Source organism: Manis javanica, chromosome 8 (assembly GCF_040802235.1).
Source record: "Manis javanica isolate MJ-LG chromosome 8, MJ_LKY, whole genome shotgun sequence".
Taxonomy (NCBI): domain Eukaryota; kingdom Metazoa; phylum Chordata; class Mammalia; order Pholidota; family Manidae; genus Manis; species Manis javanica.
Genome location: NC_133163.1, coordinates 9,407,702 through 9,435,533, shown reverse-complemented (window position 1 = coordinate 9,435,533; position 27,832 = coordinate 9,407,702). Strand labels below are relative to the sequence as shown.

The window sequence follows — 27,832 nt, the reverse complement described above, 5'->3', positions numbered from 1 at the left end:
TCTCAACCATCTCTTAAATACTCACTTAAGACACTTCGATGACCAGGTGGCTCCTGGCCAAATGTCCTTTAATTTATTCACTTAAAAATGGAACTGAACAATGCACTGGACCCATATGGGAGAAAATACAAATACAGGAGTCCCAGTCTGCACCCTGCTGGGCCCGCAGGTACAGGGAAGCTGTGGGTGGCAGGAGAAGGCTCTCTGGGCGGACCAGCCACCAGCCTCAGGGACGGCCTGGGCTGGGTGTGGACCTGCAGCAGGATCGTGAAGGTCCAGTGTGACGTCAGCAGGTGGGGACGGGAAAGGAGAGGGCATTCCATGCACACAGGGAAGCTGCAGGGTGATCCATCTAACAATGAATGCTGGGTTGTGAGACTCGTGAAGCCCAGCTTCTTGGCAGGGAGAGTTGGAGCATAAACAGAGACAGGAGGCGGAGAACTGATGAGAGCCTTGAATGCCACCCAAGAGCTTCCTTTTGGACCAAATATACAATGAGGCCGTTAGTCTTTGGGATCCCTAAAGTGACAATGTGCGATCTTGCGTCCTGGGTTGGAGCTTATACTAGTGAGACTTTGAGAAGTGAACCCAAAGGCAAATGCACGACTTATACTTTGCTCATCCAATTAAACAACTGTCAGGCATCTGCTGCCAGTTGAATCTAGACAAGAAACTGTTCCTTACTGTTTTTATTCATTTTTCCTCCCTATCCTCTACAAATAATGGATTTCAAGTCATTCTCTTGGGTGTGAAGGACACCACCTGTAAATGAAGGTGTCTATGTATTGACAGAGACCCAGCAGCAGCCATGTAGAATATTCTGTTGATAGGATAACTATGTGCTTATGTGTTAAAAATAATTTAACTGAACCTCATTAATTCAAATCAATCTCTTTCAATTAACTTGCATTACATAAGCAACTGACTAGGGGAGAAGGGGGCTAGTGTGTCCGGAGGCAGGCAGCTGGCTGGGAGCCCTCAGGAGCACCACCCTGTTTAATGTTTGCAATAACAGGGTGCGCACGCTCCCTGTTTGAGAGACGGCCTCCTTGCTCCCCCACCGGCCATGCAGCTGGGGGTACAGAGCCCCCATGTTCTAACATGGCCTCACGTCTGCCACAACCCCACCACATCTCAGAACCCTGCCCCTCCCAGTCCCAGTCAGACTGGCTTAGAGGGCCTGGGACCCCAGCTGAGCTAACTGGCTACTTCCTTGGGAGTTTTGGACTTGGGGCCACAGAGACCAATAGGGGTGTCTCTCCCATGACTGAAGTGGTGACTTGAACTTGGGGGCTAATGGCAGCGGCCACATTCCCCACTCAGTGCAGAAAGTTGGTCTACAAAATAAGAGAGAGTTGCTGGGCAAGTTAGACAAAATACACAGAGAAGCCGCGCCGCTGGCAATGCTTGGGGCCTGGCTTCCTTTGCTCCTGGAGCTCGGCGGCCTGCCTGCCCTGCCTGCCCTGCCTGCCAGCAGCCTCTTCAGTCTCTGCCTGGAAGTCCGTAAGCAGATTTACTCCCTTTTGTGCTTGGATTAGTTCCAGTTAGACTTCTGTCCCCTGCCACCAAGACTGCTCACTGGCAGGCGTCACTATCAGCCCCTCACATCTCAACGAAGAAACGAGGCTCAGGGTGTTTGCTCAGAGCCACAGTGCTAGAAAGCATGAGAACTAGAATTTGGGCCCACAGCTCTACTTTCAACATGCCTTTGGGTACATACAGTAGAAAGAACAGTTTTCACGACTGACACTCCGGGTCCTTCCTGTTGGAACACAGGATATCCCAGAGTAAGAATATAAAGGCAGCTGTGGGAAGGTTCTGCTCCCTCCAGCCTTTCCCCCCACATCCCCCACCCTGGACCACCCCAAAGAGCAAGGCAAGGAGACAGCCCTCTCCAGAGAGCTGCTTTTGGGTGTTGCTCTGGCCCTGCGTGGCTTCTGAGCCCGGCAGATGTGGTTCCCTTCTGAGCTCCACCACCCAGCCGCCTGAGTTCTCCGTGACGGGCTAGACTGTGTCCCTTCAAAACTCCGTACGCTGAAGTCCTGAGCCCCAGCACAGCACAACTGTGATTAAGTGAAAATGAGGTCATTAGGGTGGGCCCTGAACCAATACAACTGGTGTCCTCACACACACAGAGGGAAGACCACGCGAGGACACAGGGAGAAGATGGCACCTGCCAGATAAGAGAGGCCTGAGATAGATCCTCCTCATGGCCCTCAGAAGGCACCAAGCCTGACAGCACCCTGACAGCGGCCTTCTGGCCTCCAGAGCTGTGAGAAAACACGTTCTGTTAAAGCACCGGCCCGTGGTACTTTGTTACTGAGCCCTAGCAAACCAGTAGACTTTGAGATTCATTCTTCCCGCCTGTGCAATTACTAAGGTATTACTGTGGCCCTGGGCTATGGGGAGGTGTCACAGTAAGAATTAAAAATTAGACATATAAGGCATCAGCGCCATTGGCATGCCTCCCACAGTAGCTATTCCGTATGGTTTAGTGACTATGCTGCACAAGCTTCTCCATTAGTCTTTCAGGAATGCCCACTGTATCCTTGGCAGCGATGTTCTACAAGGAGCTGACATGTCTCCATCTTCCTGAACAGATGCTCTAATCTAAGGGCTGGTGGGAAAAGCTAAGAGGGTCTCCATGCACCAGGGAAAAGAAGCTTCCAGGTATTGGCTCATCCCAAGAGAAGAAGGTAACGTATGTCTTACTGGATACCCCAAAGAGCCCAGTGTCAGGAAGAAGGGGTGACCCCAAGCACAGTGGGGTGTGCAGGGGGCTGACATGAACAGGTGCTGGCCAGAATCCTTAGGCCAGGGGCCTGTAATAAAGAGAGAAAGACTGAGAAAGAAAGCACTAGCAGGAAATATCCTGGAGGAGGTAGGGAGAATGTGGGGGCCAGCACTGCAGGCCCAGGTATCAGAGTGCATGTTGCACGTGCATGTGTGTGTGTGTGTGTAATGTACACATGTGGTATGTAATGTGTGTGGATGTTTATGTGTATATATTGTGTGGTGTGTATGTGTGTGTGTGTCTGCAGGGTGTGTGTAGGGGGTGGGGAGTGTGTGTTTAGTGGCTGCTGGACCTGGAGGCTTGAGCAAAGGGCACAGGCTACTCAGGGCTGGGAGAGGAGAGGGAGCAGTCAGGTGGTGCCTCCTGTGGGCAGGGATGGGGCGAGGTGGTGCAGGGGCGTCTGGTTCTGACCGGGAACACAGATAGAGATCCAGGTGCTGGCTGGACCCTGGCTGTTCACCGGCTCCCCGACACCAAGCCTGACCTCTGGCACAAGAGCAACGAGGAAACAGTGTGGAGAAGCCTGGCAGGTACCAGGACGTGTACTTCACAAGGACATGGGAGGACACGCCCATCCCCACCTCAGCTCCAGCCTCTTGGGGTTTCAAGAAACATTTGAGAGGAAACAAGAAGGCTGCAGTTCCCACAGAGCAGCTGGGAGCAGGCCAGATAAACAAGATCTTGATCTATGTGGGGATCCTGTTTTCATGCCTGGCGGGTGGGGCTGACCCCCTCCAGGGTGTGAGCTCCCTGAGTACCACAGCACACCTATTCCTCAGGGACCCCCATGGGCCAGCACAGGGCAATACCTGTTCCAAATCGTGTGCATGTGCTGTCAAGCTAATTAAGGACCAAAGTGCCATGTCCAACTGCAAGCTTGAGTGCTTAAGCCCCCCAAAGGCTCTTCATAATTCAGGACTCTTGTGCAAACACATGGCCCCAGGGGCCTGGCCCAGTTGCTTTTCCAGCTGCACTGCGCTTTCCTCTCCCCACTTCATCTATCGCCTTTGCCACTGCACATCCTTGTATCTCCCAAGTATGCCTGCTCACTGTACCTCTGGGCCTTTGCATATGCTATTCATGCTGCCTGGAACACCAGTCCTGCACTTCTTCACCTACTTGTCCAGTTCCCCTAGCTGGCTGCCCTGACCCCACTAAAATGGGGGAGGCGCTGCCACTCTGTTCTCCACTAGCGCAGCACCCAGATTCTGTGTACAATGACTCCCTCTTCATCACAGACTCTGCCTCCCGTGGGTGCCTGGCATTCAGTAAGCACACCATTCCTTCCTTCCATCTTTCAGTCTTGCATTTATTTGTTCATTAAAAGAATGCATCTAACACAAATCAAATTAACAAATTAAACATTTGCAGAAAGAATCAAACACTGTACTGTGTAGGGTCCAAAGAATTAAAACAGACTTCAAGGAGCTCGTGCTGCTGTCATATAAAAAGGCAAACAAATGAGAGAATTACTAATATGCTGCAGTCTGTGTCATGTGTCAAACCAAGGGCAAACATAAAACATATTGTGGGGCAAGATGGAAAGATCTCTGGAGGCTACAGAGACCATGGAAAACTTCCTAGAGGAGGAAGCTGTCAGGTCCTAAGTGACTACACGACCCAGTTTAATCCTGTTAACCAAAGGAAATACAGTTGATTTTTCTCTTTATTCAAACAGGTTGTTCTAGAAAGTCACTATGAACCCTGAATTAATCAATACTGAACTATTGCTCCTAGGGGAAAACGGCATCAGCTTCCTGTGAACTTCTGGTCACAACATTTTTGTCAACCAATTGATACATACCTCGTTTGATGTGTTTTTGTCTAAAGACATCTCATTTGGTATGTATTGTTGACTCACTGACATTGGACTCATGGCCAGTAGCACTATAGCTCATACCTGAACACAGCTTACCTAATGCATGTATTTTCTCTGCAAGGTACATCACAGACTTCTAGCACTTTTGTGTGGGGAGAGGCACTTCAAATAGTGAAATCACCAAAAAAAGCACAAAAATGGTAAAAATAAGGTGCATACTAGACCTTGAAAAGGACCTTGCCTACAGCATGAGAGCTGAAACAAGAAGACAGAATGCTACTTTGTTCTTTGTTTCACTTCAGCTGGGAACATGTGCGTTAGATGGCCCCAATTTTTTGCCGCTCTTCTCATGTCTGCAGTTGACCGTGAAGTGAAAGCATTGCAAATATTAAGTCTGGGGTTATAAATAATTTTAGCGAATAGGCGAAGTGCAAATATGGAATTGGTGACTAATGAGTATCAACTGGAATTCACAGTGTCCCCCTTTTCACTCTCAAAAGCGTGAGTGTCACCAAGGCCGGAGAGGCCTGTCTATGCTGTAGGGCCCAGCAAAGTCCATCACTGAGGTGTGCAGGGGGCTCTTCCAACTCCAGCCACCCCAGGCTGCCTGCAAGTGTGTGGTTGGCTGCACCCCCTCACACCCCCATGAAGACACATGTGCCCCAGATAACACAGGGATCCCCTACAGCCCATCTCCCACCTGCAGCAAGAACCTGGAAGCCATCCCCACACTTCCCCTGCCCTGGCCCCTCTGAAAGCATCCATCAACTTCATTTCAAGAAGGAATGAATCCTGACAATCTGCAAGCAGCTCCCTCATCCAGACGCCTCTCCTGAGAATTCTCCTTTGAGCAGCAGCTCAGCTCAGGGCTCAGAAGAGCCGGCATCAGAAGTCTGGATGACAGGTGCTGGGGCTGGGCCGGTGTCCATGTCTGTGTTCCCAAAGACCCTGGGAAATCAATCTGAACTCCCCATGTGTCTCCCCACATTGCATGGGGCATCAGCTATCAACTATCATCACCTGTTCAGAAGCACTAAAGCTATTCTTAGAGCTGGGCTCTGGGGGACTCTCTTGAAGTTGACTTTTTCTCTGGGCCCTTCATCTGCCCTGTGCTTAACCCAGTTCTTGGCCTCGCTACTGAGCATTTAGCTTTTCCCCAGCAGTTCTGCTCCCCAGCAGCTCTGCCCCAGCTCCCTCCACAAAAGACATACACATGCCAGTGACCACAGGACAGCTCAGCAAGCTACGACATGAAAAATAATCTAGAACAAGCACAGAGTCAGCCAAGAGATAACTCCTTGGCACGTATTAAATGGTTAATAAAAATAGATACCATTTCTCATTTCTTGAGCACTTGCTGTGTGCCAGCAGGCACTATGCTATGTGCTTAGAGTTACTTTATCTAATCCTGATATGTTTGAGGTAGGGGTTACTTTTTTCCCCATTTTCCCAATAAGGAAGTCAGGCCTTAAGATCACACAGCTTGTCCTTCTGGGGGGCAGATGTAAAGCCAGGGCTGAGTCTCTGAGTCCAGCTCTTAACCACTGTGGAGTGAGTGCCACCCTGGGCTGGCCCGCGGTGGCCAAACCAAGTGACGTGTGGACACGTGGCTCAGCAGGGCTGGGCACCCAGCAGGCTTGAATGGCCTGCATTCTCATGAGGGAATGGAGCGGCCACAGCCATGCAGAGGATGGGTGGCCCAGGAGGCAATGGGAGGATCTGCTCAGTTTACCCCAAATGCAGAATTCCAGCAATGAAGCCATAGCATTTATGTGGAATATGAACATTCACAATAACTGGATTTTGAGTTGAAAGGGAGGGGATAATATTATAGACTGAATGTGTCCCCCAGTATTTACATGATGAGACCTAATCCCCAATGTGATGGTATAAGGAGGTGGGGCCTTTGGGAGGTGATTAGGTCACAAGGGTGGAGCCCTCACGAATGGTATTAGTGACCTTAAAAAAGGGACCCCGGAAAACTCTCTGGCCCCTTCCACCATGTGAGGACACAGCAAGGGGATGGCAGTCTATGAATCAGGAGCAGGTCCTCACCAGACATGGAATCTGCCAGAACCTTGATCTTAGACTTCCAGCCTCCAGACTATGAGAAATAAATGTCTGTTGCTTATAAGCTGGCTCAGTCTGTGACACTCTATTATAGCAGCCTGACCTGCCCAGACAGGCTTTGCAGAGTCTGGAGTAGCCACGAGCACTGGGGGCATAGTGGGTTCCAGAAGCAGGGAGAAGACCTTGGATGAGTCACAGAAGCTGAGCCTCAGTTTCCCAGAAAACGAAGATAATTACCACACCCACCCATGTGTGTGTTTGCCATAAGGACTGAAGGGGTTAGTGCCTGGGAAGAGCTTATACAAATGGCTGGCACAGAAAACATAAAAAATATTGGTTGTTCCTGTCATCATCCCATCGTCATTACGACCTTAGACTCCACATCCATTTGAAAATGAAACATGTTGGACTGACCATCAGCCAGGCTGGTGCCAGCCTCACACTTGGTATTCGAGGCACCTGCACCTCACTGTAATTAATCCTCACCCCAGCCTGGTGCGCAGCAGTAGGAAAACCATGACTTCAGGCCACACCTGGATTCTGGGCCGCACGCTTCCACGCAGCATCAGTACAACCTGGGACAGTCCCTTAAAATGCCCTCTTTACACTTGGGGAGTATCACGAATCCGCATCCTTGACCAGTGATGGGGCTCCATAAACAGCCAGTGTTTTTACAAGGCCACAGAAGCTCAGAGAGGTTAAAGTTACATCCCTACAAAAAATTCAAGAGGAAAGATTGACACCCCAGCTTCCCAAGAGTCCATGCACTGCTTCCTTGAGCATGTTTGGAATAAACACAGTGCACTGGTTAAATTTATGTGCTGCCTGGATTAGGCCACACACCTACATATTTGGTCAAACATTATTCTGGATGTTTCTGTGAAGGTGGCCCTTGAAGGAGATTAACATTTAAATCGTTAGACTTTGAGTAAAGCAGACTGCCCTCCAGCATGTGGGTGGGCCTCACCCAATCAGCTGAAGGCCTCAACAGCCCAAGCAAGAAGGATTCTTCCAGCAAACATCCTCTGGCTTTGAACTGCAATTCTTCCCTGGGTCTCTAGCCTGCCAAACTACCTAACAGATTTTAGACTCACCAGTCTCCATAATCAAGTGGGCAAATTCCTTAAAATGAATCTCTCTCTGAACATACTTGCCCTGCTGGTTCTGTTTCCTGGAAAGCCCTGACTAATACACACAGGTGTGGCCTGTGGCACGCGTGAGTGCAGGAAAAAGGAGGGGAAAGGCACTGCCTGTGTCCGGCCCCCATTCGTGATAATTTGCAGTTGCTGCAGCCATATCAGTTTCTCATTTTTGCTTCCCAGTGAATCACATTTCGAGCAGCTGGCTGGGATCAGAAGGAACAAGGCATTCTTTTCATGCTCAGACACAGCACTAGAATATTTACCTTCCAGTAGCCTGATGCAGGCAGAAAGAGGAAGGGCCTCCCTGTGACATTCTCCAGCCTTGAGGAAAAAGAACATGCTGATGTAATGAATTTGAGTTTGAATGTAATCAGATTTTCTCTATGGCAACAGCCCCACCGCACAATCCTCTTGGCAGCTGCAAGCCAACAGCAGCCGTCTCCTGGTGAAACTCATCTCACACGCAGGCCCAGGGAGAAGCTGCCATTGACACAGTGACACCAGAGCCATGCCAATCGGCCGGTGTATAGGAATGTGTCTCTGTAAAGAAGGTGAGGGAAGGTATTAGAGTTATGCTAGCTGCTGTAACAGATAACCCCTGAGCCGCAGTAGGGCCCGGGAACATTATGGGTGGGGGAAGTTCTAGAATGCCTGGAGATAAAATCAGACATCCATCCACACACTTGACAGATCTCTCCTCCCCACCTGTTACGTGCCAGGCCCTGTGCTGGGGTGCCAGGAATGTAGGGAATTTTAGCAGTAAACTCATTGGATGCCTGTGGGTTCCTTGACATCTGGGGCAGTGTTCAAAGCCTGCAGTTTGCTGGATATAGATTCAAGTTCAGTACAACAATACACCTGTCGTACGTCCTGAGTTATTTCATTCTGTCTTAATTTAGGAGAGTTAAGCCAGGCTGTGTGCCCAGCCCTGTACCAGATACAAAAGAACCAAGCCAACATGGGCCCTGCCTATGTGGACTTTGTAGTCCAAAGGGAGAAATGAAAAGCCGAACTCAATCAATAAAATAAATACGAATTGTTCATAAGGGCTCTGGATGGAAAACCCTGGGGCCAAGTATTGAAATTTTCCCTTATTTATTTTCATGTAAGTTTGAATAAATACTCATATGGCTCAACTACAGAAAGTATAATAAAAGTGAATAATAAAAAAATAATAATAAAGTAATGAACTTCAGCTCTCCCGCCCATCCCTCTCTCTGGCCGGGTTACATCCCTCCCCTAAAGCAAACAATGTAGTCATGGTTTGTGTGATTTCTTCCAGAATTATTTTAGACGTTCCAATGCATATATACACATGGGCCCCCTCCCTGCCCCCCAATTTAGCATACTCCAAAGGACGGGCCCCTGAGGGTGAGGCAGAGACAGCCTGCAGAGTGCAGCGAGGAGAATGCCCCAGTAAGACGCCTCAGAGGGATTCAGCAGGCTTGGGTGCAGGGACCCTGTGGACCTCTGTCCCTGGGACTGCTCTGAGCAGATTCCCGGGTGAGCTCATGGACTGTCCCCACATCCCCCCGGAGGTCGCACACCTGCGCGGGCTCATCCATTGCTCACCCCTGCTTGGAGGATTCCTCATCCGGCGTTGGGCCATGTGCTGAGCAGCAGGGAGGAGGGGGCAGCGTCTATGAGGACCTAGGTAGGTACACCTATAATTAGGAGGCCATCTCTGTCATCTGATAGGGCCTGACGCCCCCATCTGAAGCCGGCTCACCTCTAAACAGTACACCAGACGCAGTGGGCCACGTTCAGGAAAGGCCCCAAAAGGCTCAGGGGTGTCTGTGACGGATCAACAACAATCCTTCTTACTCTGCTCTCCCCGCTTGCATCTTGGGAACTGAATGCCCTTGACCCGTCTCAGCCTGCCACCAAGGGAGGGGTGCTGGGGGGGCGGGTAGATGTGGGTGTGTATTTGATCTGCGACTGTAAATACTGCCTCTGCCCTCACCTCCCTGTTCTCTGTTCTGATAGCACACCTTGTGTCAAAAATAACTGATAATAATAAAAATGCTACCATCTCCCAAGCCCTCACCCTGTGCCAAGACCATCCTACAGTAAAATGACTGCATGTGGTCCTCAGGAACCGTCCTCTAAGCCCTGCCGCCAGGCCCATCTCCCATCCAGTCTAGCCTGAGGGCAGCATCTCCCATCGGCTGGGTCACGATGAACCCAGCTGTCCAGTTTCGAACGCTTCACCCGCCTGCTGTTAGAGAGCACATGGCTTATCCACCTGGTGGGGGCAGGACTCCCTCTTCTCTGTGCGCACTTGTGGCAAGAAAAGACAAGGACGAGGCTTTCCCTTCTGTCTCCTCGCTTTCATTAGTCGGGCTCTGGCTTACCACTTGGTTTTGACCCTCCCTTACTGCTATTCATGTGTTTCCTGACCATTCTCATCTTTCTCCCCACATTTGCCATCCAGTCCCTGCCCGTTGCTCTGCTGCCCCAACTCGCTTCCTCCCGGAAATGCGTAGCCATAGGACCTGCACACTCACACACTGTGCCCCTGCCAACTCGCTCCTCGGTCTTTCTTTCCATTGCTGCTCTTGGAAATGTCTGCTTTCTTTCTTTTCCCCTCAGACCCCACGTGGCACTAACCACACCTTACAACTTCCCAGGACTACGTGGCATCCAGGATCATGAAATCAACTGGTATTTTAATTGCCAGCCCTGCCCAAGCTTAGCAGTCATGGATTTGTGATTAGTGCCATCATGTCCTCATGCAGTCAGTAGCAAACACACTCCCTGGGGAGCTGCCTGCCCCTCTGCCCCACAGTGGTTACCAGATGCTTCCTGGTAGGTTCCTGGCCTGGGCACATGGCCCTTGCCACTGGTCGAGAGGGAAGCATGGCCTGCGCCCCAGGGAGCTGGTCACTCCCAGTGCGCTGCCTCAGAAGGGCATCTCCAACCTCATGTGGCTCCTTGAAGGGAGGCCCTGAATGCCTTTCTCCTCCTGAGGGTGCCTTGCTGCATTATTGAACCCTCACTTGTTCATGCAACAAACATTTACTGACCCCTCCTACAGACCCCATCCTAGGCCCGGGGCGGGAGAGCAAAGGTGAGAACCTTATAGATGATGTAGACTCAAGTCCCAGACACATGGCACTTGCAGTCAGGTTTAGAGAAGCCAACAATCAATTTGATAATTACATGAAAGATCTAGTCTGTTAGCTGGGGATAAGGGCTAAAGAGAAAAATAAAAAATAAAAAGAGATGGGGAACGGAGATGGGGGAGGGGTGGGAAGTGGTGATTTTAATTTTCTCCAATCTAAATTTAAATCAGTACTTTTCAAGATGGGATGATTTTGCCCCCAGGGGACATTTGGCAATTCCTAGACATGTTTCGATGGTCACAATTGAGGGGAGGGTGCTCCTGGCATCTAGTGGGCAGTAACCAGGGAGGCTGCTAAACAGCCTACATAGGACAGCCTTACGCGACACAGTATCATCAGACCCGACAGAGTGCTGAGGTCAAGGAACCCCGATGTAAATACAGCGGCTGGCAAATACCTTATTGAGAAGGTGACACTTGAGTAAAGAGCTGAGGTTAACCAGGCATTGCAGAGTTACATGGATCACACACATACGAGCACAGACTGACGGGCACTCCAGATTTATCTTTCCAGTGACTCTTCACCTCTGTATCCCTGTGTCTAGCTCAGCACCACACACACCAGGGGGGCATTTAGAACACAAGGACACAAATGCAAGAAGTCTGGTGACAGTTACATAAGTAATGCAATTAGGAGGTGCCTGTTGTGTGAGCTGGAGGGACAGACAGAGGCAGAGAGAGGCGGTGTGGCAGGGCCCCGGGAGCCCACACAGGGCAGTGGGCAGGCAGGGCAGGCACACATACGCCACCCCTCTAAGCCCTCCTAGACTTTCTGTGCCTCCCCTGAAAGCACCTCCAATTACAAGAGACCTGGGGGACAGCAGGAGCAGCCAGGTGCCGTGAGCAGCCCCTGTCTGGAACCCAACTTGAACACCTGGCAAAATGGAAAACCAAAAACCATTCATTACGCACTTGGGGAAATTTGAACTCTGGTCTTTGATGATATTAAAGGATTTTTGTTTGGTTTTTGAGATGTGATCATGCCACTGAAGTTACATTTAAAGTGTTTCTGTTTTAGAGTTCTATACTAAAATAACTGTGGATAAAATAATTTGACATCTAGGATTTGCTTCAAAATAATCAGGCCACGTGGGGGTGACAGGTAGGGGGCACAGGTGATGCAGAGAGGTCAGCTTAATTATTATTGAAGCTGCCAAGGCATAGGGACATCACTGTCCTACTCTCTGTACTCTGCTGAATGCTGGAAATATTCCATAACAGTATTTTTTAACTTAACAGGGCTCTAAATATACAATAGGTCTAAGAAAAAGTTTTGGGGGACCAATTTTATTTTCACTTCCTGGCAGGTGGAAGTGGGTGAGGGAATCTATCCTGGGGACCTGAACTGGTACTTCCTAGTGCCATAAATAAGGGGACATAACGAGGGAGGGGCTTGTCACAGTGCTGGGGCCCCTGCTGCTCAGCCCTTCGTGATCTTCCCCACTGAGCAAGGTCTTACCAGAGGCTGGCCTTTTAGACAGGCCATGTCAAGGTGCTCCTAGAATTAAATGGAGCCAAGAAGCCTTTGCCAAGTGTCTGGAAACTTCCCTGAGGCCCATGCTACCATGAGTATCATACAGACAGGGACCTAGGCCAGGCTGAAGAAAAGAATCAAGCTCAGATGTCAGACTTGTGATGAATTTACATTCTGGTGATGTGAACATGTCAGGAGCCAAAGACTTTGGTGCAAGTTCATGTCCACCTGTGACCCTTTGAAGCACTTCAAAGAATAGCACTCCACCTAGGCGGGTCATGGGGACAGAAACCCTCCAACTCATAAAGTTTCTGGAGAACTACAGCTTGTCTCTTGATGATCCAAATCCGTTTGATGGAAATCTTTGTAACCCTCTTACTTTCTTCTGAGCGGCAGGCACTTGGGTATTATTAGCAGTTCAGGGCAGTGCTTAGAGGCGAACAGGCTGGTCAAGAGGGGAAGAGAAAGAGGAAGTGAGCAAATGAAATGGGGAGATGAGGGAAAGCACAGAGACTCAGGTTGGGGGACAGTCAGGCAGGTCTCTCCCAAATCCAGAATGACCAATTGACAAGTGGTTATTTTATTCATTCAACAAACTCCGCGCAGTCACTCTGGCCCAGCACTGTGTTAGACAGAGGCAATGACAGGATGAAAATGCATCATGCCTGCCTCCAGGAGCTTATGGTCTGAAGGTGAATAAGCCAGAGCTACAATCTCTGTGGCGGTAAGCTCCTAACCCCCTTGATTGGAGAGAATCAAGGAAGGCTCCCTGAGGAGGTGATGCCTGGCAGAGCTAAGCTTTAGGGGACACATACGTGCTTTCCCAGGCCGTACTCTCCATCAGTCGGAAGCCCCGGGCTTCAGTAGCAGACCTGTGTACACAGGCATCCCTCAGCCTTGCAAAGGCGAAGCAATCTCTGCTCAGAGATGCTCCATCAGGACCCACAGGAAATAAGGTGGCAGGTATTTCATGCGGACACACGTGTAATCTACACAGAGCCAGAATTAAGCCTATCACTGGGAAATGTTTCTGACATTTCTGTAACCTGCTCTGACAGCATTTCTTGGCTTGAAACTGAGATCGTCCCATTCAATCCCATTCTCAGGTGACATCTGTCCACATATGGAAATTTGGAAGCAAGTTTTAGAAATTCTGACGTTCAACCCCTGATGATGCTTTGTGACGATATGCTGTTTGTTTGTGCAGAGTCGGGCTACTCCAACACTGGCAGACGAAGGGAGAGTGAGGAGCAGGTAGGCATGCGTTCCACCTCCCCCGATTCACCAGAGAACTGCCCCATCATCCCCTCCTGTGGGCCGCACCCTCTGGACTTGGCTATGTGGCTCTGGTCTCAGTAATCTTCCTCAGGCCATCAGCTGTATGAGGAGGTAAGAATATGCGAATTGGGTTCTGAAGGATATATAGGAGTTCGCCACACACAGTTGTGGGAAAAAAGAATGTGCAGGGAACAGCATGTGCAAAAAGGATGAGCAATTTGGTTTTATAGGAGCAGAGGATGGGCAGAAGGTAAATACCAGATCTTGAATGGTTTTTCGTACACTAAGATTTGGACTTCTAGAGAACCGTGAGGACTCCAACATCAGAGTTAATTTTTAAGAACATCTTTCTGGCAGCATATGGAGAGGAGACTGCAGTCGGAAGAACGTGCAGGTCAAGAAGCCGGGGAGGAAGCTGTAATCCAGGAATGCGTGATGGACAAGAGCCAGAGCTGGGGGATGGGGGGATGGGAAGGGTCAGATCTGAGGAGGGACCTGAGAACTGTTTGGAGTTGAGGCAGTGGGCAGTGAGGTGGGCAGGCTGCAGTGCCACGGAGTCAGGGGCTGGGCAGGATCCCACAGGCCAGAGTCAAGGGACCTGATTTCCAAGGCATTTCCTGCCTCTGCCCTAGAAGTTTTTACATTCCTCCTGCTCAGTGGCAGCCAGCCATACAGAAGGCCGTAATAGGATCCTGAAAGGGAAAACAGTGGTGATTTCTAACAAACTCTCTGCTTCCTCTTTGTCTAAAGCCTGCACTTCAGCAGGACAGCCAGTCCTTGTGGGAGGAGAAGGGCAGAGCCGTCAGGTACAGGGCTGGCCCAGGGATCACAGATCATGGAGTCCATCCCTTCATTCTGCGCAGGGGGACATCAAGGACCAGGAGAGGCAGAGGACCCGCCCTAGGTCACAGAGCAGAGGCTGGGCTGAAACATTCTTAGGGCTTCAGCTCCAGGGCTGGTTTCTGTTGCATGATGCCACGACTTTCAGAGTTTGATTATGAATAGGATGAAAAATTAAACCCTGAACCATCCATCTTTAACTGGTGCCCAAATTATACCCGTTAAGATCACTGCTTTAGGTCAGCAAATTCTCTCCAGGGAACAAGAGCATGAAAGTGTGTGTGTGAGGCAGAGAAAAAGAGAGAGAATGTGAATCAGAGCCCAGGAGGGCAGGGCCCATGTCTGAATGCTGGGGCATCTGGGGAAATTGCATAGGTTCTTATGTGCTGTGCACACAGTGCTTGGTAAATACTGAGTCAACAGTAGAAGATGACTTCCTCCTCTGGAGACATATGACAGGACCCACAAAATGCAATAGTAGAAAAGATTAATTATACTGGAGGAGCTGAACAGGTCTTTTAGAGGAACAGATATTTGAGCTGGGTATTAACAGGGTGAGATCCTGGGTGGGTGGGTGGGTGGAATGGCAGGAGTGTACAGGGGACTGGATTCCTGATTCCTGAAACAAAGGCACAGAAGATAGCTGGGATATGTGCCGCCACAGTCTCTATCCATGCCCATGGCAGGCATCGTTAACCAACCGCAGCTCTCATTCCTACAAACCCCAGCCTTGACCTCAGAATCCTTTAGCACTAGCCCTCAAAGCAACCACTAACAACTGATCCATGTGGGACTACAGGAAAGGGGACGGGCCAGGCTTGGGTGCCAAAGGCTGGGCTGAAAAACTTCTTCCCTTGGCTATTTGATGACATTAGGGAATTCTTGTTGATTGTTTTAGGTGTGACCATGGTATTGTGGTATTGTGGTCAAGCTTTTAAAAGAGTCTTTATCTTTTAAAGAAACATACTAAAATATCGATGGATGGAATAGCATAGTGGCTGGAATTTATTTTAAAATAGTAAGTGCCAGACAATGAAGTGGGAGAATGGAGAGAGGAGATGTCATATCCACACCACAGAATATTATTTGTCCACAAAGAAAGGAATAAAGTGAGCTGATACATGCTACAACACAGATGGGCCTAGGCATTATGCAAAATGAAAGAAGCCAGACACTAAAAGTCACATATTGTGTGATTCCATTTATATGAAATATCCAATATAGGTAAATCCATAGGGGCTGAAAGCAGATTAGTGGCTGCCGGGAACGGAGGCATGGGGAGTAACAGCTGAAGGGTGCGGAGTTTCCTCTTAGGGAGGGGGAAATGTTTTGCGACAAGACAGAGATGGTGGTTGGACAGTGCTGAACATGTTAAATGCCACTGAATTGTACACTTTAAAATAATTTTATGCACTTTAATTAAAAAATAAAGCTGTTCCCCATAATAAAAAGGCTGCTTTTCCAAATAAAAAGTAATAATAAAATAAAATAGACAGGCGTTGGACAGGTGAAGATAGGGACAGCGAGGCCTCCTGTCCTCCAGGCAGGGGGAACGTCTCGGAGGCCCAGATCTCACGGCAGACCGCCTGGGGATCATTAGGGTCTTACTCCTCACCGGCCATGTGCCAATCTGTGCCCTTGCCACATGATTCAGAGAAAGTTTGCACACATTCTGCAGATGACAGACAACTACCATAAAAGGCACATCTAGGATTTGGGAGGAAGAGTAAGCCACTAAGAAAAAAAGGCCAGTGGCCATGCTTAAGCTGCCTCCTAGGTCTCGGTCCCCTGAAGCCACGGCATTCGGCTTCCAGCACCTTCCCGGAATCCCAGCCCTCCTGGAAGCCAGCTGCTCGCGTCTCCCCCTCACACTCCTCTCTGTGAATCTGCAGCAGCGGGGAGAGGTGATTCTGATGGGCTGGCTTTGCAAACCAGGAAAACGCTATGGATCTGAGCGCCCAGGTATGCATCTCTACACACAAAAACCTGTCTGCCCACGCCAGGCCTCTCCGCCCACAAACCCTCTGTCTGATAGGCAGTATCTCCAGAACCTCCTAGCGCAGTGTTGTGGTCAGCCTCCACTGAAGCCGTATGCATCTCACAAACCAGAGGGCCAGGTGTGCCGGGCCTGCCTCAACCTGCCCGCCCTCCTCAGCACAGATCTGCAGCGTAGGCATCACTAGGGTGCTGGACGCACTGAAGGGCAGCAGCCGATCCACAGTTGTCACTGACTCACAGAGGGTAAGAGGAGGATCTGTGAGGGCCCCCTGGAGGAGGAAGGAGGACCTTCCTGGAGGCAAGGGGCTTGTGGACACTCGATTACTGGGTCCCATGCCTGGAGTGTCCGATGCATAGTCTGGGGAAGGGCCTGATAACCTGCATTTCCAAGTTCCCAGGGGATGATGAGGCTGCTGACCTGGAAACCACCCTCTGAGAACCACTGCTTCAGTAGTTTAGCATTGTAAGACTTCTAACATTCAGCCAACAGTTGAGCACCCAGAGATCCTGGGATTCTGTGTCTTTCATGGGAACCTGCAGCTCACAACTCAGGTCCAAAGTCACCAGCCTCTGTCCACATGCTCCTGTGTTTCTGGTGGACAGAGGGGCTCCGAGCCAGCTCTCTGAATTTTCCCTCCTCAATCAACCACAATCAATTACTGCATATTAAGATTCTCAGTGCACACTGATACTGCGTATCACCACCAACTACACAAGGAAAAGACTTGGGAAGGTAGTGACTTATCTGAGATCTCACCACTAAAGAACAGTGGGGCCTGGCAGAGGGTCTGGCCTCTGCCTCTAACTGCTGGATGACTTCAACACCAACACAGCAGCATCCCCCATAGAAACTTCTTCACAGAAGAAGGGTCCTTACTTCTACAAGGCCCCACTCTTAACAGGGCTTGCGTAGGTAGCTGCACCCCAGAGGGGCAACACTTACGATCCAGCTGGGCCAGGGGGCAAAGGAGCCCAAAGAGGGCACTGAGGAAGTTTTGGAATCAGAGGAGGCTTCTTAAAAGAGATAAGACTAAGGGGAAGTTTGAAACAGAAGGAGTTAGCCAGAGTGAGACAGCAGGGTTAGAGGGAGAACAGTGTTCCAGGCAGAGAGAACAGCACATGCAAAGGCTTAGAGGCAAGAGAAAGCAGGCAGCCTTGAGCTGTAACTAGAGCAGTTGGAGCACAGGGTTCTGCTAGGCTACAAAGGACAAGACTGAAGGGACTGGCACATTCAGAGCTTATGGGTGTGACAAGGGACATGAAGAAGTTATGAAGAGGTTAGAGCTCATCTCCCCGTTGCTGGCAGGAGTGTAAACTGGTACTGCCTTGGAAAACTGTTAGGATGCATATACAAAGGTGAAACATGTCAACCCTTTTGATTTAGCAAGTCCATCTCTGAGTATAACCTGAAAAAAACAAGTGCTGAGGTCAACAAGAACATACCCAAGAACGTACCATGCTGGGAACAGGGAAACAGATGACCTGTGGTACATTCACACAGAGAACTAATACCCAGCAATGCCAAAGAATGAACTCCCGCTCCGCACCACCTGAATCATCTCCCAGAGCATGTCCAGCAGAAGCCGGGCACATGCACACAGAGAATACATTCTCCATGATTCCGTTCGTGTGACATTCAACAGCAAGCAGTGCTCATACGGCAATAGGAATGAGAACGGTGGTTACTGTGGATGGCGCACGGGGGAAGCTGCTGGGGTTCTAGAAGGGCCCTATGCCTGGATCTGGATGAGGGGTACACAGGTATGTACACACGTTAAAATTCACCTGTCTGTGGGCTTAGGGTTAGGGTTTTTGGCACACTTTACTGTATGCATATCACACACAATAAAAAACCAGTCAAGCCATATATTTATGACCAGTGTACATACATATGCATATTACATCTCAATTTAAATGTTAAATGTAGGAGGTTTGGGGTTTGTAGTGAAGGCAATGGGGAGCCATTCAGGGTTCAAGCCAGAGGAGGGCAGCAGTGAAGCAAGTCTGAAGGAGCCGCCTGCTCCCTCACACCAAGTCGCCACCCTCACTCCCGGGTCGCCCGCTTCCTCTGCTGGCCTAGACCTCAGCGCTGCCACTTGCCTGTCCCTTTGGCACCCATCCCTCTGAGAAGCCAGCCATCCCTGTTAAGACCCCCTCAGGCCATAGCCAGCCTGTCAACCACCCGAACAGGGGAAATTAAAGACGAGGCAACACAGAATGAAAACAGAAGGCATGACGTTCTGCAGGGGCCGGGCCTGTGTGTGCTCAGCATCCTCGTATGCAGCCCTCACAGAATAAATGCTTATGGCACGGAGAGATGACACCCAGCAGCTGAGCCGTGTAAAATTTCAAGGCGAAGCTTCCATTCTTTGGGGGTCTCTTTTAGGGATTATATCTTCAAAACAATGGAACCTTCAGAAAAGAAAAGCTAGTTAATCCTCTCATCAAAAGAGAAGTCGCCTCAAATCCAAGGCTGTTCTTGGCTCTTGCAGTTGTAAAAACTCCACTAAGCAGGATTTGCTAGATGGCCAAGGGTTTCTGGCACATGAGCTGGTGCCGGCCCCCTGGGGGTGTCCTCAAAACATTCCAGGTCCTTGGAGACCACTCCCCACTGCCACTTTTGGCATTCTGGCACATCCCAATATTCTGTCAGTAAAGAAACAGCTTTAACATAGAGAGAGCCTCCCTAACATTGGTTACAGCCATCTATGTTTTGCCAAGAGTTTTATGGATGATAGATTAGAGCGCTCAACGCACGTAGGGACAGTGGGTCAGCCCAGCTGGCTGGGATCTCCCAGTCAACTACACTTCACGACCCTGTCACACTGGGCAGCAACCCCCACAGATGTCCGGCTCTGAGTCCCCGGAACCTGTGCATGTTACCTCTATGTGGCAAAAAGGCTTTTGCAGATGTATTAAATTAAAGATCTTGAGACGGGGAGGTTTTCCTGGATTCTTTGGGTGGCTGGATGTAATCACAACAGTCTTCCTAAGAGGGCAGCAGAGGGAGGCTTGGCCCGGAACACAGAAGGGAAGAGGAAGATGGAAGCAGAGAGAGAGAAAGAAGGTGAGATGCTCCGGCTTTGAGGCTGGAGGAAGGGGCCATGAGCCAAGGCACATCGGCGGCTTCTAGGAGCTAGAATAAGCAAGGAAATGGGTTTGTCTCCCGAAGCCTCTAGAAGATGTGCAGCCTGGCTGTTGCCTGGGCAGGGAGACTGCATCAGACCTCTGACTGCCAGAACTGTAAGATCATAGATTTTTGTTGTTTGAAACCACAAAGTGCGCGGCTACTTGTTAGAGCGGCTGCAGGAAATGAACACACCTCCTTATGACGCTCTGAGTACTGAAAACCGGCACAGCTTTGCTCTGCTCACGTCCCCGCCCCACGTGGGCAGTGCGGTGTGCCGTGGGTGCTCTGCAGACATGGGCTGGGTGAGAGGGGTGCACAGTGGGGATCAGAAGCACAGGTCCTGGAGACAGACAGGCAGACCTGGGTTGGATTCTGGTTCTGCCACTTCTCAGCTAGGTGACCATGGATAAGCTAAACCTCTCTGCGGCTTGGTGTCCTCATCTACAAAGCAGGTGTTTTGTTATTGGCATTTATTTTGTTTTATCTGTACTGCTTGGATTCCAAGAGCTCATGGAGTAGGGTGTGCACCACTAGGCTTAGGAGCCCAGGAAAAATGATGCAGTGAACCTAGAAATTAGGACCACTAAGGGTGTGCCACGCACCGGGCTGCAGTAGAGACCACATGGAAACGTGCTTGGAAAGAGCGTTGCCCTCTGAACTATTGGCTATCGGTGCTCTAGTTATCGCTGTTATTAATACCCTCTCAGCTGCCTGCTAGGCTCTGACCTGGCCAAGCTCTTGTGTTGAATTCTTAATTTCTTCCTGCCCAAGAGAACAAGAACAATGACAACAGAAACCGCCTTGGAAACAGGCAGAACTGGGGCTGCAACGGTGTCCCTGGTTACTGACGACAACATTCACAGCCTGAGCAGGAGGCATGGCACTTCCTGAATGTCTGGGGCTTGGCTCGCTGTCCAGGAAACCACCTGTTGCAGGCCTGTGTTCAATGTAAACAGATTCCTCCTCCCACGCCCCGTGAGTCTGCATTCCCCAGCTCCCCCACTCCTGCCCTTCCTTGGGCTGACTCATAACTGAGGCCGTATGCTGCCTATGTCCAGAACAAAACACCAGCCACCCGCATCCTCCCTGGCCATTGGCCAGAGTAGCCACCTCCCATCCCCAGGGGCTCCTGGTTACAGGCATGACCAGGAGTGATCACTTTTGCAAATAAACACTAATGCGACCAGAAATGGTCCTAGCAAATCCCGCAGGGGATGCAAAGCTGTATCACCCTCCTGAAAAGCAATCTGGTCTCTTATTATCCAGAGCCTAGGAAATAAATTCCTGTTGCCTGTGACCCCATATGTCAACATCTTGGTATATGTCCTAAAAGATAATCAGAAATGGTGGCAAGAATGGATGTGCAAGTTCATCACAGCAGGATGCATTGAAAATAGTTAGGAACAGGGGAAGAGCTGAATGGCAAATAGTGCCTAAATAAATCATCAGAATTCTCAGGCAGCTACAAAATGAGGTTTGCCCAGTATTTAAGACATAGGGAAACTCTGAGACTGTGATACAAAATGAAAACAAATAATGTCCACGATTGTAAGATTGGCAGAAATCGCTAATGGCCACGACAGGCATCTATTGGGAGCTTACTGGGTGCCTGGCACTATGCCAGGCCTGGCGTGCATGTATGTACATGGCTTCACTTAGACTTGCTGCAGCCTGTGAGGGCACTCCAGCTCTCAGCCCATTTCACAGATGAAGGGTTGAGGTATGGAGAGAATAAGGTGTTCGCTCAAGATCACTAAAGCTGGAAGCAGTGACAGGGGGACTAGAAGGCAGCTCTAAATTGCTACATGTTAAACCATTTATGTTAAAACCATCAACGTATTTAGGAACAAAGCCTGAAAAACAAATGTCTCAGAACAGTCATTTCTGGGTGGTGCCACTGGGATGATTTTTATTTTCTTCTTTATATTTTGTTTTTTTCCCATATTTTATACAGTGGACATGGACTACTTTTAAAACTAGAAGCTATGCTATTTTTAAAAGCCTCCAGAGATTTCATAACCTCCCCGAGCACGGTTTAAATAACAACACAAACAAAGCCTAGTAATTCAAGGAGCTCTGCCCCCGGACCTCCAGGACCCCAGCACCCCCAGCCCCAATCCTAGAGCAAAAGCCTATTACATCTTAAAAAACACTGATTTTCTTTCCTTCCTAGTAGACCATGGCCTTGACTTTAAATAGCTTCAGGCCAAAGCCTGAGAATAGCTCGACCCACCCCCTTCCACACACTGAGAGAGCAGAGGGACCCTCTCTGCACCTGCTCTCTGGATCCCCCAAGTGGATGGGAGGGTGGGTAGGGATCTCCGCACTTGTGCCCCCAACTATAAACACCGGCTTTCCCAGGAGCCAGGGTTTGCTGAGAGCTGGAGAGAAATCCTCAAGGCTGAACACAAGCTCGGGAGGGCAAGATAAGGCTGGGAAGGGGCAGCCTGCGAGAGCACAGAACGCCTGTGGGGCGAGGGGACAGGAGGCCCTGGGTCTGTGCATCTCCAAGGTCATGGCTAATTCAATCCCAGCACACCCACCCAGCCATCATATGGGACCACAGCAAGGCAACCAAGCAGCAGGAGAAAGACATGGTAGGTGTCACAGAGCAGAAAGCATTGCCTTTGGGAGAAGATGGAAAGCAAAGACATTAACAATGACAGAGAGAATGGGCTTGAAGATACTTTTCTCCTGCCCCCACCATATCCCAAGCTTTCTCTACTTGGTTTTGAAATCAAATCAAATAAACATATATATTTTTGAAGCCCTTCTGGGAAGTCTGCCAGGCTCTGGCCTTCGCTGCCCTCCCTGGACGCCAGGCCGGGAGCAGTGCCCAACAGACTCGGAGCGCCTGACCCTATGGGCAGGAGTAAGCCGCACAGACCCCAGCCCAGGCGCAGGGGGCCCGGCCACGCTGCTGCGCTGCCCCCGATGTGGCCCTGCCTGGCTATGTAATGAGGAAATGACTCCATAGGAGCAGCAGTCCCCAGGATGCGCTGTCCCGTGAAGCTGAGAATGGGTGGCATGCTCCTCGCTCCTCCTCGGGACCACTGGCCAGACCTGTGGTCTCTAGACGACAGGCCTGGCATTGGTGAAGGTGGAGGAGGAGGCAGCCTAAAGAAAAGAAGAGGAAAGAATCCCTCCCCACTGCCTGCTCCGTCTCTCACGTAGCTCCAGCTGAAGTTTGCTGAAGGTCAGCAGGGAGGGACCAGTCCTATGACGGGAAGGAGGTGCTGTCCCCACCCTCACCCGGAACAGACCAGTGGGATGCGGGAGGAAGTGGGGAGGCAAGAAGTCTGGCCCTGAAGGGCTGCCCCAACTGTCCAGACAGCCCCCCAGCCCCCCATCCCAAACAGCTCCAGAACCTGCCTGCTATGGAACCTAAAATGAATGATAGGGTTCATCTATATGTTTAGAGGTATTTGCTAAGCATCTACTATGTGCTGGGCTCTGGACTAGGCTATAATGATGAGCAAGATGCATGGCCCCTGCTTGCTATGCGGAAGCAAATGCTAATCAAGAAAACGCAACCATAGAACTAACAACTGTGATTGCTGCAATGAAAGGGAAGAACGCTAGGCTCTAGGACATACCCAGGACCCCTGTGGAAGGAGAGGGCCTAGGATGCTGGTCTGGCAGGCAGGGGGTTGGCCTTGCACACAGCTGGTGCTCAGGGACCTATGGCAGGACCTGTGGCAGGTTGACACAAGCCCACAGGAATCTGGATGGAGGATCACGTGTAAGAAAAGATGTTGGAGACAGACCTGCACGCACACTCCACTCCCCTCCCTCACCCGTCCCTCCTAGCAGTGTCATCTTGGGCAGGTTACTTTGTGGTCTATAATAACATGCAGAAAAGGACAGTCACTTCAAAGGGCTGTGGTGATGATGAGGACGTAAGGCCCAGGACTGTTCAGTAGTCATTAGCACCCCCCTCCCACCAATTTATCCCCCAACTGGGGGGCTGATTACTCCCCAGGCTGCAGCACTGAGCACCCTTGTCCTCTGGCCCCCGTGGGTTCAGCCAGTGGCAAACACTGGCAGGACAGACGGGCAGAGATGGGTGGGATTGATTGATTGATTCTCCTGCTCTCCCCCTTACCTCCCATCTGAGGTTTCAGTCAGGGCTACATTCCTCCACCTTGGCCCACAGCTCCTGCTGGGTGACCTCTCACCAGGCTGTGGCTTTCTGGGGTTGCTACAACTCCACCCCCTCTCCTTGCCCCTAACACTCCGGGCTGCTGCACATCTGCCCCGCCTCTGTAAACAGCCCTCCATCAAATCCTGCTCTTACCCCTGTGAGTTTCCTGCTGGGCCCCTGACTGATAAGGCCCTGAGATAAACTCAATCCAGTTTGGTCAGGATTGCAGGGAGGAGGACATTGCCCCTGGGGAAAATGTGATCAGGCTGCAACACAGCTCAGAAGCTCACAAGCTGGTTAGTTCAGTCAAACCAAAGAGGTTGATAGCCGGAAAGGGTAAGCAGGAGGCTTCAGAGCAATGAGTTCTGAGGTCAGAGCTATCATTCATTCAACAAACATTTTACCTCCTGCATGCCAGACATTGTGCTAGGTGCTAAAGATAGAGAGGTGAATAAAAGATACTTTATTCCTGAAAAATAGCCTAGCAGAGGAGAGAGATGTACCAATAAGGGACTGATGCACAATGGGAGAATATAAGAGCGGAGAACTGCAAGGTGGGGAAGCTGCTAGTTTGCACAGGGGTGGTGTCTGGAGAGGTTTCTCAGAAGTGACATTGAGCTGGCTCTCTCTGGATGTGTAGTTCATTGAACACTCAGGGCAGAAGGGAAAACATGAGCAAAGACAAGGAGAGGAGAGACCAGGGGTCATGGGGGAGGGGGGAGCAAAGGTCAGTATTCTTCATGTTGACCAAAGGGCCAGGTCACTTAAAGTGACAGCTGACCATAACAGAGGAGTGACCTAGAAACAAATCCTGCCTCAGGACCTATGCACATGCTATTTCCTCTGCCCAAAATACTTTTCACTCAAATCTTTGCAATGTTGCTACTTTTCATTCTCCTCAGAGGTGTCCCCTGACCACAAACAGCTTCCTGTATGAGTTTCCTATGGTGGCTGTAACAAAGTGTCTTGTGGTCTCCTTCCATCTGTAAAGCCAGCAAGAGCTGGTCGAGTCTTACTCAAGCTACAACACGCTGACGCTGCCCCTCTTGCTCCCTCTTTTATTTAGAAGGACCATTTTGACTTCACTGGGCCCAATGGATAATCCAGGACCATCTCCAATCTCAAGAACCTCAACTTAATTACATTTGCAAAGGCCTTTTTGCCATGTAGAGTCACACACTTGCAGGTTCCAGGGATGAGAGCACGGACCTCTTGGAGGGCCAGTGTTCTGACCACCACACTCCCCTCTCCCTTACCCCACTCTCCCTCCCTTTACACCTCTTTATTTTCCTCCAAGCACCTCTAACATCTGGATTTTGAATAGCACTAGTTTATGGCTAATCTCCCCCAATAGGCTTGAAGCTCCAGGGCAGTGGGATCTTATCTGTCTTGCCCACCTTGTGTTCCCAGAACCTAGAACAATGTCTGGAACATAGTGGATGCTCAGTTAATTTGCACTGGAAGGGAGGGAGGGCAGGCAAGTGAGGCCCACCTGACAGTCAAGCCCTGGCAGGCGTCCACCCTGTCCCTCCCTGGGAGAGCAGTTTTGAAAAAGCCTGAACCTTGCCTGACTCTTGTCTCTGTGATTGAACCCAACCTCCTTCTAGAGCTGCCAGAACTGGTGTCTTAGAACAGTTAACCCCCTGGGCAGAGGGGGGAGATTCACAATCAGGAGCCACTAGAGAGAGGGAGCAGCCAGCCAGGTCGAGGGCTGGCGGTTGAGGAGCCAAATGGGGAAACAAGGACAGCTGGACCCAGGTGGGTGCAGGGAGTGGGTGCCAAGGGCAGGGTGGTGCTGGGTCCAAGAGTGGGGGGAGAATTGGGCTGGGGGACATCACAAGTCTGGGGCAGGGACCTGGGGTGGACGACACACAGAGCTCCTGGGAAAGAACGACTGAGTTTCCCTTCTCCCAGCCAGGACCCTAATTTCATTTCATTTCATACCCCAGTAAGTATATGGCTGGCCCTGGATACCGTGCATAGACCCACAGACTGCCAAAGAAATTTCTGAGATAAGCTAGTCCTGGTACAGTAAATCCTTCCTACGAATGCACTATATCTAATCCACCACCATAGCAGACATTGCTAATCAAACCCAGAACGCCATCCCACTGAGCCCAGGCTGGGCCCCATTCCTTACCTAGGCAGCATGACCAGCCAGTGAGAATAGGCAGCAAAGCCCAATCCTCCACTTTATGGGTGAGGAAACAGGCCGGGGAGAGATCCACCTGCAGAGGACACCATGGAGTGGGTGGCCCCACCCTCCAGCGGGCTGACTCTCTCAGTTTCCCAGGGAGCCTTTGTCACATGATAAACAGATTGCCATAAAGCCAACCCACTTTTGTAATATGAATTATTCATAAGTTTTAATAAGTTCCATTTCATCTAGTAGGTTAAAATGGCAACACAGAAAACTCTAGTCGGAGGGGGTGCCTATGGGGAAAGTAGGATGGGGGGCAGGGTGCAAAAGAATGCTGTCACCTACGCACCAGGCAGACGCTGGAAGCTCATTCTTTAAAAACTTTATTTTTCTTATTAGTAAAACTCAATATATTGTTTGTAGAAAAATTAGGAAAAACACATTAGTGAAGAGAGGAAAATATCAGACGCCCACTGATCTACCACGTGGGGAGAGCCACTGTCAGAAACCTGGGGGACCAGCCAGGGGCTTTCAAACGCAGCAAGCTGCTCCGCTCCCACCTAAGGGGGCAGAAGTGCAAAGAAAAGGTGCTGATGGCAATCAGATGTGACAACGAGGGGACTTCAGCCCCTCCTCCCCTCCTGCCACCCTGAGCACCTGACTGACCACCTGAGCACAGTGGCCCTGCTCAGAGGCAGGACAAGAGTCTTGCTGAGGACCCAAGGCAGGACACTGGGGTCCTGACATCTAAGGGGGCTTGTGCCAGCCTGGGTGCAGAGGAAGCCCCAGAGCCTGTGAGGATAGGTCAAGGGGAGGAGAGGCTGCGGCCAACGGGCACCAGGCCCTTCCTGCGGGATATGTCCTCTCGGCCAGGCCTGGCATTAGGCCCGCAACACAGGGGACAAACACAACTGAAGCTCACAGAGGTTCACACTGCTGGCAGGTGGCAGGGCTGGGACTCACACCACCCTGTAAGCTCATTGTCAGTGACATTCCCCCACAAGCAGTCATTATTCTGAAGACCAACAGTTGAACAGAAAATGGAATAAGTCACCAGGACCTCATCTGGACCATTCCCCATGGGTGCACCACACCGCCCCCATCATCGCCACCTTTTCCCTCTGCCTGGCATGCCCTCTGCCAGCCCCACCCTCTACTGGCTGCTTTACTTTCAAAGGGGCCTCAGTCCTGGGGGTCCCATGGCCCCATGTAACATGTCTGCCCACTGTGCCCACAGTCCTGCCTGGCTGCGCAGACAGCGTGTCTCTGCACAAAGTCATGGGCATTGATGACACACACTGAGGGAGCCCAGGCCCTGCCCCAAGCTGCTCAAACCCAGCCTGCCTCTCACTGGCCATGTGACCTTAGGCAAGTCCCTAATCCTCTCCATGCTTCAGCTTCCCCCTCTGCCAAAGAGGGGTGACAACAGCATCGTCCAGCACACAGAAAGGCACTGAGCTGGGGGCCTGCTGCAGAGTGAGGCTGGCGGTGACACCAGTGGACTACCAACTTGATCCGCGGGCCTCAGAGCTAACTGCAGAGTGCAGATGTTCGATGCCCAGACAGTGGGTACTTCAAAGTGTGTCATGTCTTTCTGCTGTTCTCCTCAGTGCCCACTCAGCCAAGACATTAATAACCAGAAACTGATTATAGGAAACACGGTGGGAGTAATAAAAATGGTTATCATGGGGAAACTGGGGGCCCCAGGGACTGAATATACATGACCTCATTTAATTTCCACAGCAAGCAGGAGAGGAGCAGTTACGTGCTCAACTTACAGATGGAAAAACTAAGCCCCAAGGGTCCTGGTAGTTGTAGCAGAGACTATTGGTTGTCTCCCTACCCCAACTGCCCTTCCTTTCTTTCCTCCATAGAACTA

The 27,832-nt window shown here is 50.6% G+C and overlaps 1 protein-coding gene and 2 long non-coding RNA genes across 7 annotated transcripts in view; all 3 read right to left on the bottom strand.

Moving 5' to 3' along the window:
• The window catches only part of CLMN (calmin), a 111,820-nt gene that overhangs the window by 59,493 nt on the left and 24,495 nt on the right, over positions 1-27,832 (bottom strand). The window contains exon 1 of one of the 5 annotated variants that reach the window (XM_073241906.1): positions 23,775-23,835. The exons of the other annotated variants lie outside the window; for them this stretch is intronic. Coding sequence (XP_073098007.1) covers positions 23,775-23,781 — 7 coding nt within the window. The 5' untranslated portion in view covers positions 23,782-23,835. Of the gene's footprint in view, positions 1-23,774; positions 23,836-27,832 lie in introns of those variants that run through there. 5 annotated transcript variants of the gene reach the window in all.
• On the bottom strand, positions 4,023-10,963 carry LOC140850704 (uncharacterized). Its single transcript, XR_012133698.1, has 3 exons — positions 10,333-10,963; positions 9,398-9,475; positions 4,023-8,365 (listed from the first exon to the last, which is right to left on the bottom strand). It is a non-coding gene; the product is annotated as an uncharacterized lncRNA (long non-coding RNA).
• Positions 18,392-20,157, bottom strand: LOC140850705 (uncharacterized). The gene is made up of 2 exons (XR_012133699.1): positions 19,423-20,157; positions 18,392-18,951 (listed from the first exon to the last, which is right to left on the bottom strand). It is a non-coding gene; the product is annotated as an uncharacterized lncRNA (long non-coding RNA).